Source organism: Scyliorhinus torazame, chromosome 14, assembly GCF_047496885.1.
Source record: "Scyliorhinus torazame isolate Kashiwa2021f chromosome 14, sScyTor2.1, whole genome shotgun sequence".
NCBI lineage: Eukaryota > Metazoa > Chordata > Chondrichthyes > Carcharhiniformes > Scyliorhinidae > Scyliorhinus > Scyliorhinus torazame.
In genome coordinates, this window is record NC_092720.1 from 126061012 (window position 1) to 126077064 (window position 16053).

The window sequence follows — 16053 nt, forward strand, 5'->3', positions numbered from 1 at the left end:
CCCCACTTCACTCCATAATCCCTCAGATCCTCCATCGCCCTTCCCTTTTCCCCTCTTTCTGTTCCCCCCTCCTGCAGGGTCAACCATACTTACTATGTGGATGTGCCCTTGCTCTCCAGGATTTCCTTTTGTCCAAGGGCCAACCAAGATGGCTGCCATCATTGTGCACGTCATGTGGATGCGCTCCTGAGCTCTGGGTTTTCCCTTTGTTTGGGGCCTTCCAAGATGCCTGTTTGTGGTGTCATTGATTCTGGTGTCGCCATGTACAATCTGTTGTAGCCAGCATTCTACCCCCCCACCCCCCACCTCTCAACTTCTCCCTTTGACTACTAACCCCTTCCCCTCCCCAACTCACCTGCAGGCCTTCCCCTCCGCCAGCCTCTTTCCCCCTACTTTCCCCCATCTAGAGTTTTGTTCCTCCCCTTCTACAGGCACTCTCTCCCCGTTGGGAGTTAGGCCATGCCCCCCCCCCCCCCCCACCCCCACCCCCACCCCGCCGCCTGTGTTTCCCTGTGCTGGCCCACCCGCCTGGGTGGTGGCACCCCTTCCCTGGGAGTAATCTTTACCTTCCCCTATCCGTTGTTTCTCCCCACCCTTTCCCTCTCTTCATCCCTTTCTGTACCTTACCGCTCTCACTCCCTCCTTCCTGAGACACATAGTCAGACCGAAGACAAGGCAGATCTATCCCGTGCAATTAATCTCTTTTTTAAAAGAGGAAATAAGAGTTTGCATTCACTGCTGGTGTCGCTGCCTTCCCATCCTGTGTCTGCAGACAAAATCATTTGCTTCTGCCGGTGTAGTGAAGTACCTTACCCAGAGTTTGGAAGGGTACAGCATCACATACCACAGCTGGCTTTTGTATAACGCCGCCTTGACTGCATTGAATTCCACCCGACGCTTGGCCAGCTCTGCCCCAATGTCCTGATTCACCCGGATCAAGTGTCCCACCCACTTCAAGACCTGTGTGCCTTGTCCAATTCAGGATATTTTCCCTGTCTTGGTACCGGTGTAGTTTCGCGATGATCAACCGGGGCTGCTCCCCGGCTTTGGGCTTTGGCCAGAGAGGCCTGTGTGCTCTTGAGGCAGCAGTGCTAACCACTGTGCCACGATGCTGCCCTGACCTGTGGGCTATGTGCACCGGGGGCTTAGGGAAGCTTTCCCCTCCAACCAGCTTGCCCAGCATCTGTGTCACGTACTCCATGGGGTTCCTGCCCTCGGTACCCTCCTGTGCCAAAATGCAGAGCTGTTCCTTTTTAAATTTCAGAAATTTAATCTAGAATTGTGCAGTGAAGGTTAACACGGGGCTGCCCCACCCACTCACATAACTGGTTGGCAGTTAAGTGTCAGTCAACTTAAGTTACTTTGATCTAAAAGCAAGTTGGGGGCTGGGGGGGGGGGGGGGGGGGGACCTGGGATTCATGTCGCATTACATTCATCCCCCACCATCTGGCCTGGGCTTGTGAAATCCCACCAACTGTCCTGGTTTGAGACAATTCGCACCTCTTTAACCTGGGGTTACCCCATCTCTGGATCTGTAAAGACTTAATTACCTGCAAATGCCCACATTCTAAGCATTGTCTTGCATCTTTGACTTTGTCTATATATATATATGTTTCTGGAACATACCTCTTCATTCACCTGAGGAAGGAGCAGTGCTCCGAAAGCTAGTGTTTGAAACAAACCTGTTGGACTTTAACCTGGTGTTGTAAGACTTCTTACTGTGTTCACCCCAGTCCAACGCCGCATGGTCACACCACAGGTGAAAATTACTGAGGGAGACAGAAAATGGGTGACCAAAAGACAGAGCAAGAGTAGGAAGGCAATGCAGGTGTCCCCTGTGGTTATCTCCCTGCAAAACAGATATACCGCTTTGGATACTGTTGAGGCAGTTGACTCACCAGGGGAAGGCAGCAGCCAGGTTCATGGCACCGTGGCTGGCTCTGCTGCGCAGGAGAGCAGGAAGAAGAACGGCAGGGCTATAGTGATCGGGGACTGAATCGTAAGGGGAATAGAGAGGCGGTTCTGCGGATGCAATCGAGACTCCAGGATGGTATGTTGCCTCCCTGGTACAAGGGTGAAGGATATCTTGGAGCGGCTGCAGGACATTCTGGGGTGGGGTGAACAGCCAGCTGTCATGGTGCACATAGGGACCAACGATATAGGTAAAAAACGGGATGAGGTCCTACAAGCTGAATTCAGGGGGTTAGGAGTTAAACTAAAAAGTAGGACCTCAAAGATAGTAATCTCAGGATTGCTACCAGTGCCACGAGCTAGTCAAGAGTAAGAATGTCAGGATAGATAGGATGAATGCATGGCTCGAGAGATGGTGCAAGAGGGAGGGATTCAAATTCCTGGGGCATTGGAACCGGTTCTGGGGGAGGTGGGACCAGTACAAACCGGACGGTCTGCACCTGGGCAGGACTGGAACCGATGTCCTGGGGGGTGTTTGCTAGTGCTGTTGGGAAGGGTTTAAACTAATGTGGCAGGGGGATGGGAACCGATGCAGGAAGTCAGAGGGAAGTAAAACGGGGCCAGAAACAAAAAGCAGTAAGAGGGAAAGTGTAAGGCAGAGAATCCATAGCCAAAGACAAGAAGGGCCACAGTACAGGGTACAGTTACTGAGGAGAGTGCGAAAAAGGATGTGGCCAATGCAGGATGGAGGGTGTTGTACCTAAATGCACGCAGTGTACGGAACAAGGTAAATGAGCTTGTTGCGCACATTGAAATTGGCCGGTATGATGTTGTGAGCATCACAGAGACGTGGCTGCAAGGGGATCAGGGCTGGGATCTAAGTATCCAAGGATATATGTCCTATCGAAAGGACAGGCAGATGGGCAAAGGGGGCGGGGTTGCATTGTTAGTAAGGAATGAAGTTAAATCGATAGCAAGGAGCGACATAGGATCAGAAGGCATAGAATCTCTGTGGGTAGAGTTGAGGAATTGCAACGGTAAAAAGATCCTGATGGGAGTTATGTACAGGCCCCCTAGCAGTAGTCAGGATGTGGGGCAGAAAATAAATCAGGAGATAGAAAAGACATGTAAAAAGGCAATATTACAATAATCATGGAGGACTTCAATATGCAGGTGGACTGGGAAAATCAGGTTGGAAGTGGATCCCAAGAAATGGAATTTGTGGGATGTCTAAGAGATGGTTTTCTGGAGCAGCTTGTGACAGAGCCTACTAGAGAACAGGCAATTCTGGATTTGGTGATGTGTAATGAGGCAGAATTGATTAGGGAACTTAAGGTAAAGGAACCCTTAGGGAGCAGTGACCACAATATGATCGAATTTACCCTGCAGTTTGTGAGGGAGAAGCTGCAATCAGATGTGACGGTATTTACAATTAAGTAAGGGTAGCTACAAAGACATGAGGGAGGAGCTGGCCAGATTTGATTGGAAAAGGAGCCTAGCAGGGAAGACAGTGGAACAGCAATGGCTGGAGTTTTGGGGGTTATTAGGGAGGCACAACAGAAATTCATCCCGAGGAGGAAACATGTTAAGGGGAGGACAAGGCATCCATGGCTGACGAGGGATGCCAAGGACAGCATAAAGGCTAAAGAAAAAGCATACAGAATGGCGAGACTTAGTGGGAAACCAGAAGTTTGGGAAGTCTTTAAAAGCGAGCAGAGGACAACTAAAAAAGTAATAAGGGGGGAGAAGATGAAGTATGAGTGCAAACTAGCTAATAATATAAATGAAGAAAGGAAGAGGTTTTTTCAATATATAAAAGTTAAGAGAGAGGCTAAAATAGACATTGGACCACTAGAAAATGTGGCTGGAGAAGTAATAGTAGAAAAAAAAGAAATGGCAGACAAACTGAATAATTACTTTGCATCAGTCTTCACGGTGGAAGACACCAGTCGGGTGCCAGAGCTCCAGGAGAACCAGGGGGCAGAGGTGAGTGTAGTGACCATTACTAAGGAGAAGGTTCTGGGGAAACTGAAAGGTCTGAAGGTGGATAAGTCACCTGGACCGGATGGACTAAACACCAGGGTTCTAAAAGATAGCTGAGGAAATTGTGGAGGCATTAGTGATGATCTTTCAGGAATCACTGGAGGCAGGAAGGTATTGCTCTCTTTGGTTGGCTCTTAATTTGGCTCTATTTAATTACGTTTGCTCAAGAGTTGCCAGGTATCTTTCGACACCGCCACAAGGTTCAGAACCGAATACTGATCAATGACTCGATACACTAGTTAGTAAGTTCAAAAGCAATGCTCATTTATTTACACAGTCAAATCTACTCATGCATAAACTCTACAAACTAAACTACCACTATTACTAAAGCCTATACTTAGCTTTGGGTGCCCACTCAGTCAGAGGAACAATGGCCGTTGCTCGGTTCTGAGGCTGCTGGGTTGAGCTGTTTACAGGGTAGCAACTAGGAGAGTCTATCTCGTAGTGTGCGTTGACTTGGAACTTACTTGGTCTGCTGTAGCTGCTAGGCTGGTCTCTCTCTTCGTTGAAAGCTAAAGCCAAAGGAGAGAGATTCTCCCTTGGGAAATATCTTTGCAAGTGTCCATTTTGTAATCGGGACGTGGCCATCCCAGATGGCTGCAAAGGGTCCCAGAGGACTGGAAGGTGGCACTGTTTCAGAAGGGAGGGAGGTAGAAGACGGGAAATTATAGGCCAGTTAGCCTGACTTCGGTCATTGGTAAGATTTTAGAGTCTGTTATTAAAGATGAGATCGCGAAGCATTTGGAAGCGCATGGTAAAATAGGACTGAGTCAGCAAGGCTTTGTCAAAGGGAGGTCGTGTCTGACAAATCTGTTAGAGTTCTTTGATGAGGTAACAAGGAAGTTAGACAGAGGAGAACCAGTCGATGTGATTTATTTAGATTTCCAGAAGGCCTTTGACAAGGTGCCGCATAGAAGACTGTTAAATAAGTTTAAGAGCTCATGGTGTTCAGGGTAAGATCCTGGCATGGATAAGAGGATTGGCTGACTGGCAGAAGGCAGAGAGTGGGGATAAAGGGGTCTTTTTCAGGATGGCAGCCGGTGACTACTGGTGTGCCTCAGGGGTCTGTGCTGGGACCACAACTTTTTACAATATACATTAATGATTTGGAAGAAGGTACTGAAGGCATTGTTGCCAAGTTTGCAGATGATACAAAGATCTGTAGAGGGACAGGTAGTATTGAGGAAGCAAGGGGGCTGCAAAAGGACTTGGACAAGCTAGGAGAATGGGCAATGAAGTGGCAAATGAAATACAATGTGGAAAAGTGTGAGGTTATGCACTTTGGAAGGAGGAATTTAGGCATAGACTATTTTCTAAATGGGGAAATGCTTTGGAAAGCAGAAGCACAAAGGGAGTTGGGGGTCCTTGTTCACGATTCTCTTAAGGTGAATGTGCAGATTCAGTCGGGAGTTAAGAAGGCAAATGAAATGTTAGCATTCATGTCAAGAGGGCTAGAATACAAGACCATGGATGTACTTCTGAGGTTGTATAAGGCTCTGGTCAGACCTCATTTGGAGTATTGTGAGCAGTTTTGGGTCCCATATCTAAGGAAGGATGTGCTGGCCTTGGAAAGGGTCCAGAGGAGGTTCACAAGAATGATCCCTGGAATAAAGAACTTGTTGTATGAGAAATGTTTGAGGACTCTGGGTCTGTACTTGTTGGAGTTTAGAAGGATGAGAGGGGATCTTATTGAATCTTACAAGTTACTGCGAGGCCTGGATGATGTGGACGAGGAGAGGATATTTCCACTTGTAGGAAAAACTAGAACCAGAGGACACCATCTCAGACTAAAGGGACGATCCTTTAAAACAGAGATGAGGAGGAATTTCTTCAGCCAGAGTGGTGAATCTGTGGAACTCTTTGTCTCAGAAGGCGGTGGAGGCCAATTCACTGAGTGTCTTTAAGACAGAGATAGATAGAGTCTTGATTAATAAGAGGATCAGGGGTTATGGGGAGAAGGCAGGAGAATGGGGATGAGAAAATATGGCATGATTGAATGGCGGAGAAGACTCAATGGGCCAAGTGGCCTCATTCTGCTCCTATGTCTTATGGTTGGCGGTGCGACTGGTTCTCCTTGTCCTCGACCTCCCCTTCAGCAACCTTGTGTCGCTACCAGACTTGCCATCTCCAGTGAGGCGATTCAGTCGCAGCCTTCTCCAGCTCCCTGATTGTCGCCTCCTGTATCTCCAGTCGCCGCTTGATTCACTGTCTGTGCGGAGTCTGCCTGTTCTTCCTATGTCTGCGTGGGTTTCCTCCGGATGCTCCGGTTTCCTCCCACATGTCCTGAAAGGCATGCTCGTTAGGTGAATTGGACATTCTGAATTCTTCCTCAGTGTACCCGAACAGGCGCCGGAATGTGGCGACTAGGGGATTTTCACAGTAACTTCATTGCAGTGTTAATATAAGCCAACTTGTGCCAATAAAGATTATTATTACTATATTGTATTATATTTATGGTGTCTACAGAATGTAGATATATTGGATCAGGGATTAGCGTTGTTTGCCCGGATTTTGGTACTTTCCCGTTCGGAAACTTGGTTAGGGTTGTGTGATCTCATTTGCTTACGCTCACTGAATCAAGACGAGAGACTGTGGTAAAATGGCCAACAGTCTGAATTTTAGGCCTGCACAGAATTGGACACTTTAAATTAAATCACCGTGAGACAGGCCTGATGGCAACTCAAACAGCCAAGTTTGAATACTAGACAGATACAAGCCAGGGCAAGTCAAAAGCATAAGGAGATCGGAGCTAATTGGACCCATTCTGATAGATCGCTTGTTGTGGATTGCCCGGATTACGCCAGACTTTCTGGCACCTTGATTTCCCGCTGCTACCTCACATAAGTTTACTTGCGGGCAATGCACCCCAGGATGGACCCCTTGGGCCGGGAGGCGGGGCAGGGGGGGTGGGTGCGGGGCAGAGTGCCTAGCGTCCTGCAGAGTTGCAATTGGCAACTCTATTGGGTGTTGCGCCCCCCCGCCCAGTTACCTCATAGGCTGAGGGAAACTTCTGGAAGAGCACTAAGTGGGGGATAAGAAGGGACACGCAGAGACCCTCCACAGCGAAGACTAGGCATGGAGACGACGGACCAGACTTGGCGGCGAACCAGAGAAGGACACAAGAGGCATACCAGAACCACCTTCGCAAGGGCCCTGAGGCAACGGTGTCTCAGTGAATTGGACCCACAGCTTGATCATGTTTATCAGTATGAGTAGTATGAGAAACGTGGACAGATAACATTGGGGATAATTTCAAGACTAACTGTTTTATTGCGTTTGTGAATAAATGTATGTTGAATTTTGAATCTGTGTTTGTCCATTGTTCATCCTGCAAATAAGGGCACCTGGGTAATACGTTTTAATAATAAACTGGTCAAATTGCCCGATAATTTACAGACAATATGTGGTTCAGGCTACATATTAAGAAATTGTTTGTCTAGGTAACCACATCTGACCTACACCGAGGTAACAGGTGGGAAAGATAAGTTGAAAGTGGCTAATAATTCAGAAAAAAAGAGAACAAGGCAATCCTCTCCTCAAAGACAAGTTTAGTGATCACTGTTAACTATATATTTTAATAGCAACCCAATCAAATAAACCAATACTTCTCTCCCCTATATTATACCTACCCCCTGCCAAACAAAATTATTATATCCTGCCACTCTTGGAACTAAATTTGCTCTAATAGTGATGAAATGCATCAGCAATCCTATTAACATCTTTTGCAGTTTTATCTGATCTCTAATGTTCATGCACTTAAAAATAACAAGGAAGTTTTGCTGTGTAATGCCATGGTGAAATGTGCATCCCAGCCTATAATTCAATGGTCGACATTAATGTTTAATCTGAAAAGGAATGCAGTTACAGTGCTGCACGAGGGTCAAGCCTATGTCAAATACAGCTGGAGGGGGCTAGTTACTAACCTTGAACGGCGGTCACCAATGGTGTCTTAATCAAAAAAATATCTAAGGATATCCACAGAGACATGAATAAAAGCCAAAAGGATGTAAACGAACAAAGAATTGGCCTGGAATTTGCACCCATGTTTGCCATGGGCATAAATGGCAATGGGGTGCAAAAATCCGGCAGAGCCAAAAAACAGAATTTGCGCTGGCAAGATTTCCCAGAGCAATTATCCCCGTCCGCCCGGTGACGTAATGGCTTGCCACCATTTTGCGTACATCAGCTTTCAATTTGCCACCATGAGCTCAGGAGGATAGAGGACAATGGAGAGGTTGGGGAAGGGGCGGCTGGTCAGCTACTGGGCTCATACTTCGGGGAAGTGCACCAGGAAGGTTGGGGTGGGGTCAGGGGGTCTTGCAAGCCAGCCACTATTTGGGGCACTGAGGGGGTGAGGCGGGGTGAGGGCCCACTACAGGGCTTTCGCTTCGGGGGAGTGAGTGCATCGGCAGGCGTGGGGGCGGCAGATGCATGGAAGGGGGAGTGGGGGTCAGAGTGGAAGAGGGAATGGCCTGGCCCCTGATGGGGACAAGGACTCAATGTTAAGAGGGAAAAGGAGCACACTTTTGAAGCTCACCCATCTTTTATCTGATGGGCTCTGCCGTCTCAAATGGTCCAGGGACTACGACAGGAAGTCTGGCCGGTGTGTTTGGTGGGTATCCAGTCAACAAGGCCTGTTGGATCCACCACCACGACAGTAGGGGGTACCTGTGAGTTCATGAACATGTTAACTTTAATACAGAGGCATGACATCAGTGAGCATACCTTTGCCTATCAGATAATTTTATTCTTTTTAATGTGAGCTAATTCTGCATTCACCGGATCAGAATTTGGAATGATGAGAAGCATACATGACAGGGTTTGAACTTCAGATGGAAAATCCCAATCGATTATCTTAATCACTGGGCTGCAAATACAAGCCTACCAGATAATTCCTATTTTGAATAAGTCAAAAAACCAACCCAACCAAATCAAATAAACTGAGGGACAAATTAAAGCGGCAGACCCGTAATGGGATATCGTTTGAACCAAAAAGCAAATCACAAATTAAACGTAAAACATTAAACCAAAAAGACTCCTGGCTTCCTCTTTGGGATAGAGCAGTGGCTGAATGGACTGGGACTCTATGACCAAAAACAACTGAAAGATTATGGGGGAGGGGGGTGAAGAAGTGGGTGGAAGTATTGGACAAATAAGGAGAGATGACTCTTAACTGAGGCTATTATAACATTCAGTTCAAAAAATTAAAAATATGAAGGGTGGGACCTTCTGGTCCAGCCGAAGACAAACCCCTCGGCAGGTTCTCCGGCGGTGTGACAAGGAAGCCATGAAATCGCCATAGACATAGGGAGGACCAGAAGATCCCGCTAGCGGCTAATGGTAAGCTGCGTTCGCTGCTGGAAAGCACACCACGGGGCGGTGGTGGAAAATCCCACCCTAGCTCTTTGTCCAGATGATATATACTTATTTATGATCAGGGTGTCTAGTCCAGCACTTAGTAACCTAATTCTAAAAAAATTACACAGGACCGTCATTTACTAGTTTTTGAGTGCCCTCGAAAATTTAAGAAAATAATCACTTCTAAATCATTCCTATTAATGTCCTTGCACCTAAAATTAAACCCTCTTAAATGCCTCAAATAAACTTGCAATGGTTACTAGTTCGGTCCGGAGATTTAACCAGTTTTGTGGACAGGGCAGGCTTCTAGCCCATTGTTTGTTAAACTAGTTCAAAAGATCGTGGAAATGTCATTTAAGCTGGATGTAATGTGTGCTTGTAATTCCTCAATCTTTTGCATTGGTTTGATTGACCGCTTTGAAAAAAAAAGCTAGCCCAACCTAGTGGAAATTCCAGGTCCCTATCTTTTAGTGAGGATTGCTTTTTTCTTTCATCTTATCAGTTCCTAGTCCTGAGCTATTGCCCAACCCGAGTAGCACAGTCTTCAATTTCATTAACTGCTTGCTTCAGATCTTCTATAATGGCATCCACATCCTCTTTCGATGTTGTACGTCCCACACTCAAGCGAAGTGCGTTCCCTGCCACCTCATATGGAATGCCACTATTCAGTAAGACATGTGAGGGCCTGGAAAAGCAAGATTGATTGTTATAGGAGGATGCAAGAGGGGGGGGGAGAAAGAGAAAATAAGTTGTATTCAGTCCACCAATTCTACCCCATTCACAGAGCATGGACTCAACATGAATGCCAGCGTAAAGTTTTATGAAATAATTCCTGACAGGGCCAGAGATAATTGAATACCAACTACATATATGGCGATAAGTAGTTTTAGTGCTAGACTCGGAGATCATAAGTTCAATTCCTGTCATGACAAGTTGTAGAACTGAATTCCGTAAATTTGTGAATTCAAGGAAAAATTGCTGTGGATTGGCCAAGAAAACTAACCAGTTCACTAATGCTAATACTAAAGGTAACCTGGAACCTCTGTTCAGTCTGGCTTACTCTTGTCCAAACTGAAATAAAAAAGTTAATGTTCATAGCTTCATTATTCAGCCTAGACTGCTCGATATCCAAAAGTATTTAGGAGTCTAGTTAGTAACTGCTGAGAGTATTTAATTCCCTGTCCGTATTTAACCCTCCAATCTCTAATCCCAACTTCTGACCAAATATCATTCCAACTGTTCTCTGAAGAGGTTTCACCAATATGATACTCATTGTTTGCCTGAGAGCTATTTTCCATTTCTCTGGAGAAAATTCATTCTGCTATCTCTAGATTTTCCTGAAGTTTCTTCATTTAATTCTTATATGATCAGGTTTCCTGCAATTAGGAACAATAAAGGAACCAACCTTGGCCCCCACCTAGAAAGGTTACAGCACAGAAAGAGGCCATTCAGCCCATTGTGACGGCACCGGCCAAAAAGAAAAGGGACAAAAAGAAACAAGCCGCTCATTATTATACCCACTTTCCAGCACCTGCTCTGTAGCCTTGTAGTTTGCAGCATTTCAGGTGCAGATCCAGGTACCTTTTAAATAAATTGAGCATTACAGCCTCAACCAAACTTACCCCATCTAGCAGGTTACACATATCACTAATTTACCCACTTCTCTGGAACGTCACTCAACCTTAGGTTCTGATAGTGTATTTCATTCACTACTTGAGTTTGGCTACCACTGTAATGTATTCTGAGGATACTGAAATGACTGCCATTGTACGTTTCACAGATACTCCACTGAGCGATGTGGGAAATACAGGCAATAAAGTATGGCAGAGGATAAAAATTATTAAATGGACACTTCTTTTTCACTTCAAATAGCTCACTGACGAGCAGTGACCTGACCTACTTTCAAAAACTCAATTTATTCTTCATACAACATTGGCTGACGCCAGTGCACCTGAATGGCATGGCACAGGGCCCTTTTGATTTGCGGCTCACTGGTCTGCTCAAGCTGCATCTATTAGAACATATACAGATTTTACATGCAATGAACAGCTGCATGTCTACCCTTCCAACCTCCCATATCAGAGATAGAACTAAAAGAGAGTAAGTAGCAACATCCGTCACCAGTAGGGGCAGTGGGCAGCAGTGCTCAATTACATGGTTGCATCCGAACATCGTATGCTAAAAATTAAAATGCCAAGAGTCGGAGTACCAAAAATAGAAAGTAGTCTCTAATAAAACAGCAACATTGCCATTGTTATTAAATTATTTCCCACTAATATTTACTTCAAATCAAGCAGCGATTGATATAAAATAGGAAGCAATGGAATAGTGTATCAGAAATCACTGATCTTTCTAGACTGTTGTTAGTTTTAACTGGCAACATTCCCATTTAGAAAATATACAAAATCCCACAATTGTATTACTCCTTCTTAAATATTCAATTTATTACCTATTGCCTTTGTCCGAATGGCAGGCAGCTCCCACACTAGCCAGCAACCTTCGACAGTGCAGCAACAGCTTCTGACCTGCACACAATGAAAGAGTTATTGTGGTATAGCACATTCTTTAGAATAGGATCCATAGAATCTCTACAGTGCAGAAGGCCATTCGGCCCATCAGGTCTGCACCGGCCCTCTGAAAGGTAGGCCCACTCCCCCTACCCTATCTTCTTAACCCCACCGAACCTGCACATTCCTGTAACTAAGGGACAATTTGTATCATGGCCAACCCACCTAATCTGCACATCCTTGGACTGTGGAAACTGGAGCACCCGGAGGAAACCCACGCAGACACAGGGAGAAAGTGCAAACTCCACATTACGCAAGGCCGAATTGAACCCAGGTCCCTGGCGCTGTGAGGCAGCAGCATTAACCACTGTGCCACCGTGCCAGCCCAAATAGGTGATTATAGATGATATAAAATTCCTTATCATGTGCTTCTGTGTGTTTACTAATAATATTATATTGTTAGGATCCCAGACGAGAAACACAATAACTTTCAATTTATAAAACTGTGAGGAAAGGATGCTTCATCCCAGAAGTGATAACACTGGCCAATAGGCATCTTTTATGTTAAAGCAAACTTTAATTTAAACACAGAATCCATCACATTAGCAACAAAGTACCAGCTTTACACTTGACAGTTCAAACATTTCTTAAATAAAAGGAAAAACTTTAACTTACTCCCTTCACCTGGAACTATACACACATATTATATATATATATATATATATATATATATATATACATATTCTACTTAAGCAAACCAATATAGTTCAAAGACCACTTAGAAATAAAGTTAACAATCAGGTTTACTTACTTCCCTCTGTGCAAAGATCTTGGAGAGAACCTTCCAGGAGCCAGCTGAAACCCTATCTTGTCAGATTAAAATTCTGCGCCCACTAGCAAACTGTAAAACTACAGACAGATCTGGCTCCACCCTTTAATTGTATCATAAGGCATTCCTCGGTTTCCTCCCACTAAAATATCCCATGACCTGTTTATCCAGGACTAAGTAGCATCCCTCATAAATTATCTACACCTTAGGGATACTCCAAAATAAAACCAATGTTCCATTAGGCATCTATCTGTAAACAACTGGTTAAAACCAATGATTACCCACTTTTACAAGCACCTAATCACAGCTTGAGCAGACATTCTGGCTGTGTGCATCTTAAACCACAGTTTTAAATAACATTACTGCAACCAATATAATATATAACAATTGCCTACATTCATCACATTGAGATTAAGACAATAGTTTTGCCAGTACCTTGCAGGTTAGGCCCTAGAATGGACATATTGCAGGTGTTTGGTAACTTGTCTGAGCCCTTAAAGTGGCTGTTGAAATGAAGTCTGTTCTTCCCAAAGGCAGCCTGCAACAAGAATAGAAAAAAGATAAAATTAGTTTCTTGGATGTATAAAATTTACTCATCCATCATGTAATACAGAGCAACAACATGCATAGTAGATTCAATAACAATGCTGAGTCAACCTTCTCTGATGAAACCACTTCTTACATACCTCCAAATGCACACATTTTAGTGGACTAAACTCTTTCTGTTGTAACCTGTATCCTAGTGTATGCACACCCTGGCAACTCTGAAAGTAACGAAGTAGTGGCCAGAGCAGACAATGACAACCTGTTTATTTTCAAAGTCTGCCAGTGTGCCCTGAATTTTGCCATTTAATTTCATTGACCATCTTTGCCTCTCTATCCAACTATAACAATTCAGCAATGCTGCCATGAGAAAACATAAGAATGTAAAAAATAGGAGTAGATCACATGGCCCCTCGAACATTCAATACGATCACGCTGATGTTCTGCCGACAGTGCACTTTCCAGCCCTTCCCATTTCTTTCAATTCCCTGACAGATCAAAATTTGTCTGTCTCACCCAAGAAATGTCTCCTCATGTCAATCTTAAATGTTTGACCTCCTTACTCTCACGCTTTGTCCAGTGTTCTAGAATTCCCCAGTTAGGAGAAATTACCCTTCAGGATCTACCCTGTCAAACCCCTTCAGAATCTTGAATGTTTCAATGAGATCACCTCTCATTCTTCAAAACTCTGGAGAGTATCGACCCGATTTACTCAGCTTCTAATCACAGGCCAACACTCTCATCCCACAAACTAAGCGAATAAACTTTTGCTGTTCCACCTCCAATGCCGGTATATCCATCCTTAAACATGGAGACCAGGATAGGAAACCTGTGTACAGGACACCATGAGTGGTCTCACCAAAGCCTTGTACAACTGTAGCAAGACTTATTTGTTCTTGACACTGCCATCACCTTGTAATAAAAGCAAATATGGCATTTGCCTTCCTACTTTGCTTTCTGTACCTGCATGCTAACGGTCCATGTCAGAGTACACTTAAACCCCTCTAAACATTAACTCTCAGTTCTACAACACGCATTATACAACCTAACACATTACGGAAATTTTACCTACTCGGGTAATTTTGTACGTTTTCTTCACTCCTCTTCCACTGGTACCTACTCTAGCTGGATAACATTCCAGGGTGATAACAGTTGCTCTGAATCTCACCTTAAGTGGAAGCTTTCTAGCCGCAAGCCGTCAGAGTTGTCATCAGACTACTTAACCAGTCATGCCCTAGCTTTATCCTCTACTGCAGTTAACCCAAGTGCAATTTTGCATTTGCATTCATTGTATAAAAAGGGAATCCTGGGTAATATTACCTCCAGTTTTCCTTCCTAACCTAGCTGCAGCACCTCAACTGTGACCAGTTCATTCAGCAGAGGATTCGAAGTAGGAAAACATTTAAGTGGTCTGTTATAATTTAGTGCTGAATTAAGTGGTACTTTACACACAAAACCATCTGGGCACCTATGCTATTTTTTTCAATTTCACCACAGTCATTACATTCTTGAGTAGTCATAGAGGTCTACAGCACAGAATGGGCCCTTCAGCCTATTGTGTCTTTGCCGGTCAAAAACAACCACCTAACTAATCTAATCCCATTTTCCAGTACTTGGCACATAGCCTCGTATGTCTTGGCATTGTAAGCGCACATCTAAATACTTTTAATATGTTATGAGGGCTTCTGCCTCCACAGTGAGTTCCAGACTCCCATCACCCTCTGGCAAAAAAGTTTATTACTTTATGCCAGAACTCACATGTAAAATGTCACCGCAAATGTTTTGTGGTGTCTTCATTTCATAGGAATGTGGAAATTGCTGGACGAGGATAGACCAAGGATCGTTTAGTTCACCTTTTTCACTGCCCTGGTTGTCGCATGAAGCAATAATGGAGCTGTTGACTAATTATTGGAATCAATCCTTTATCAATTGGATTTCAACAGTCCCAGGGATATGGTGAAGAAAACCTCTATTATTGGGTACCATTGGTCCAAAGTCACCTCGCTCTCACAATATGCCATGCCTACACTCTACCCTAAAATATAATTTAATGACTACTAACCAATCACACATACCAACAGTTTCTCTTCCAGGTAATCCCTCACTTCTTGCATGTGACTGGCATATACCTCCAGCTCCCTGACCACCAGTTCAGCGGCCTGAGGGAAAAAGTCAATAAAATGCAGTTGAAGTCCATCAGTCAATAACTGTTATTTTATTTTGCTAAATAAACAAGGGATAGTTAGAGTAAGGATTTGCTGTATACCAGTTTAAATTTACTCAGTATACAATGCAGAGTTCCCACTTATTCAGCAGGATACTCAATGTGTCATGTACAGAATCTGGTATATTTAAGATCATATTCTTTGATGAAGAAATGGAGGGGTGGATGGGAGTAATGTGGTTATCTAAACATGGTGTTTGACCCCAAAAATTATAGATTTGTTAGAACAACTGAAATCCATGGGATCGAAAGGACCGTGGCTATATGTATTGTAAGGCCCTTCCTGTGGATTCCCAAAGTCCCAATTTGTTTAATTTTGTCTTTATCAATTTTGGTCCATGGATTGTTAATGGAGACATACCTTTAAGGCGAGCAGAGGAAGTAAAGAAATCCAAGTGTCAAATTAGTACACTGTTATAAAGTTGTATTTTGGAAAGAAGAACCCAGACTTTATGGCACCCAAGAGATTGGAGGGGTTTGTTTTGATTGGTTGGCTGGTGGCCAATGGATTAGCCAGGGACAGTATTCTGCCCAGCAACTGACAGTGATTGGTTCCTGTCAGATGAGGCTTTTGGACAGAACAGGGGAGAAGCCACTGGACTCTCAAGATGGAAGTAACTCTCTCTCTGCTGTCTACT

The 16053-nt window shown here is 44.4% G+C and overlaps 1 protein-coding gene across 9 annotated transcripts in view; it reads right to left on the reverse strand.

The window, feature by feature from the left end:
* Window positions 1-7201: 7201 nt before the first annotated feature.
* scly (selenocysteine lyase) overlaps window positions 7202-16053 on the reverse strand; it is an 81523-nt gene continuing 72671 nt past the window's right edge. For 8 of the 9 annotated variants that reach the window (XM_072474833.1, XM_072474827.1, XM_072474832.1 and 5 more), the window contains 4 exons: window positions 15267-15350; window positions 13084-13186; window positions 11762-11837; window positions 7202-9997 (listed from right to left, as the gene is read on the reverse strand). In XM_072474833.1, the coding sequence (XP_072330934.1) occupies window positions 9829-9997; window positions 11762-11837; window positions 13084-13186; window positions 15267-15350 (432 nt within the window). In that variant the 3' untranslated portion in view covers window positions 7202-9828. The remainder of the gene's footprint in view (window positions 9998-11761; window positions 11838-13083; window positions 13187-15266; window positions 15351-16053) is intronic. The other variant, XM_072474831.1, reaches the window with a different exon arrangement.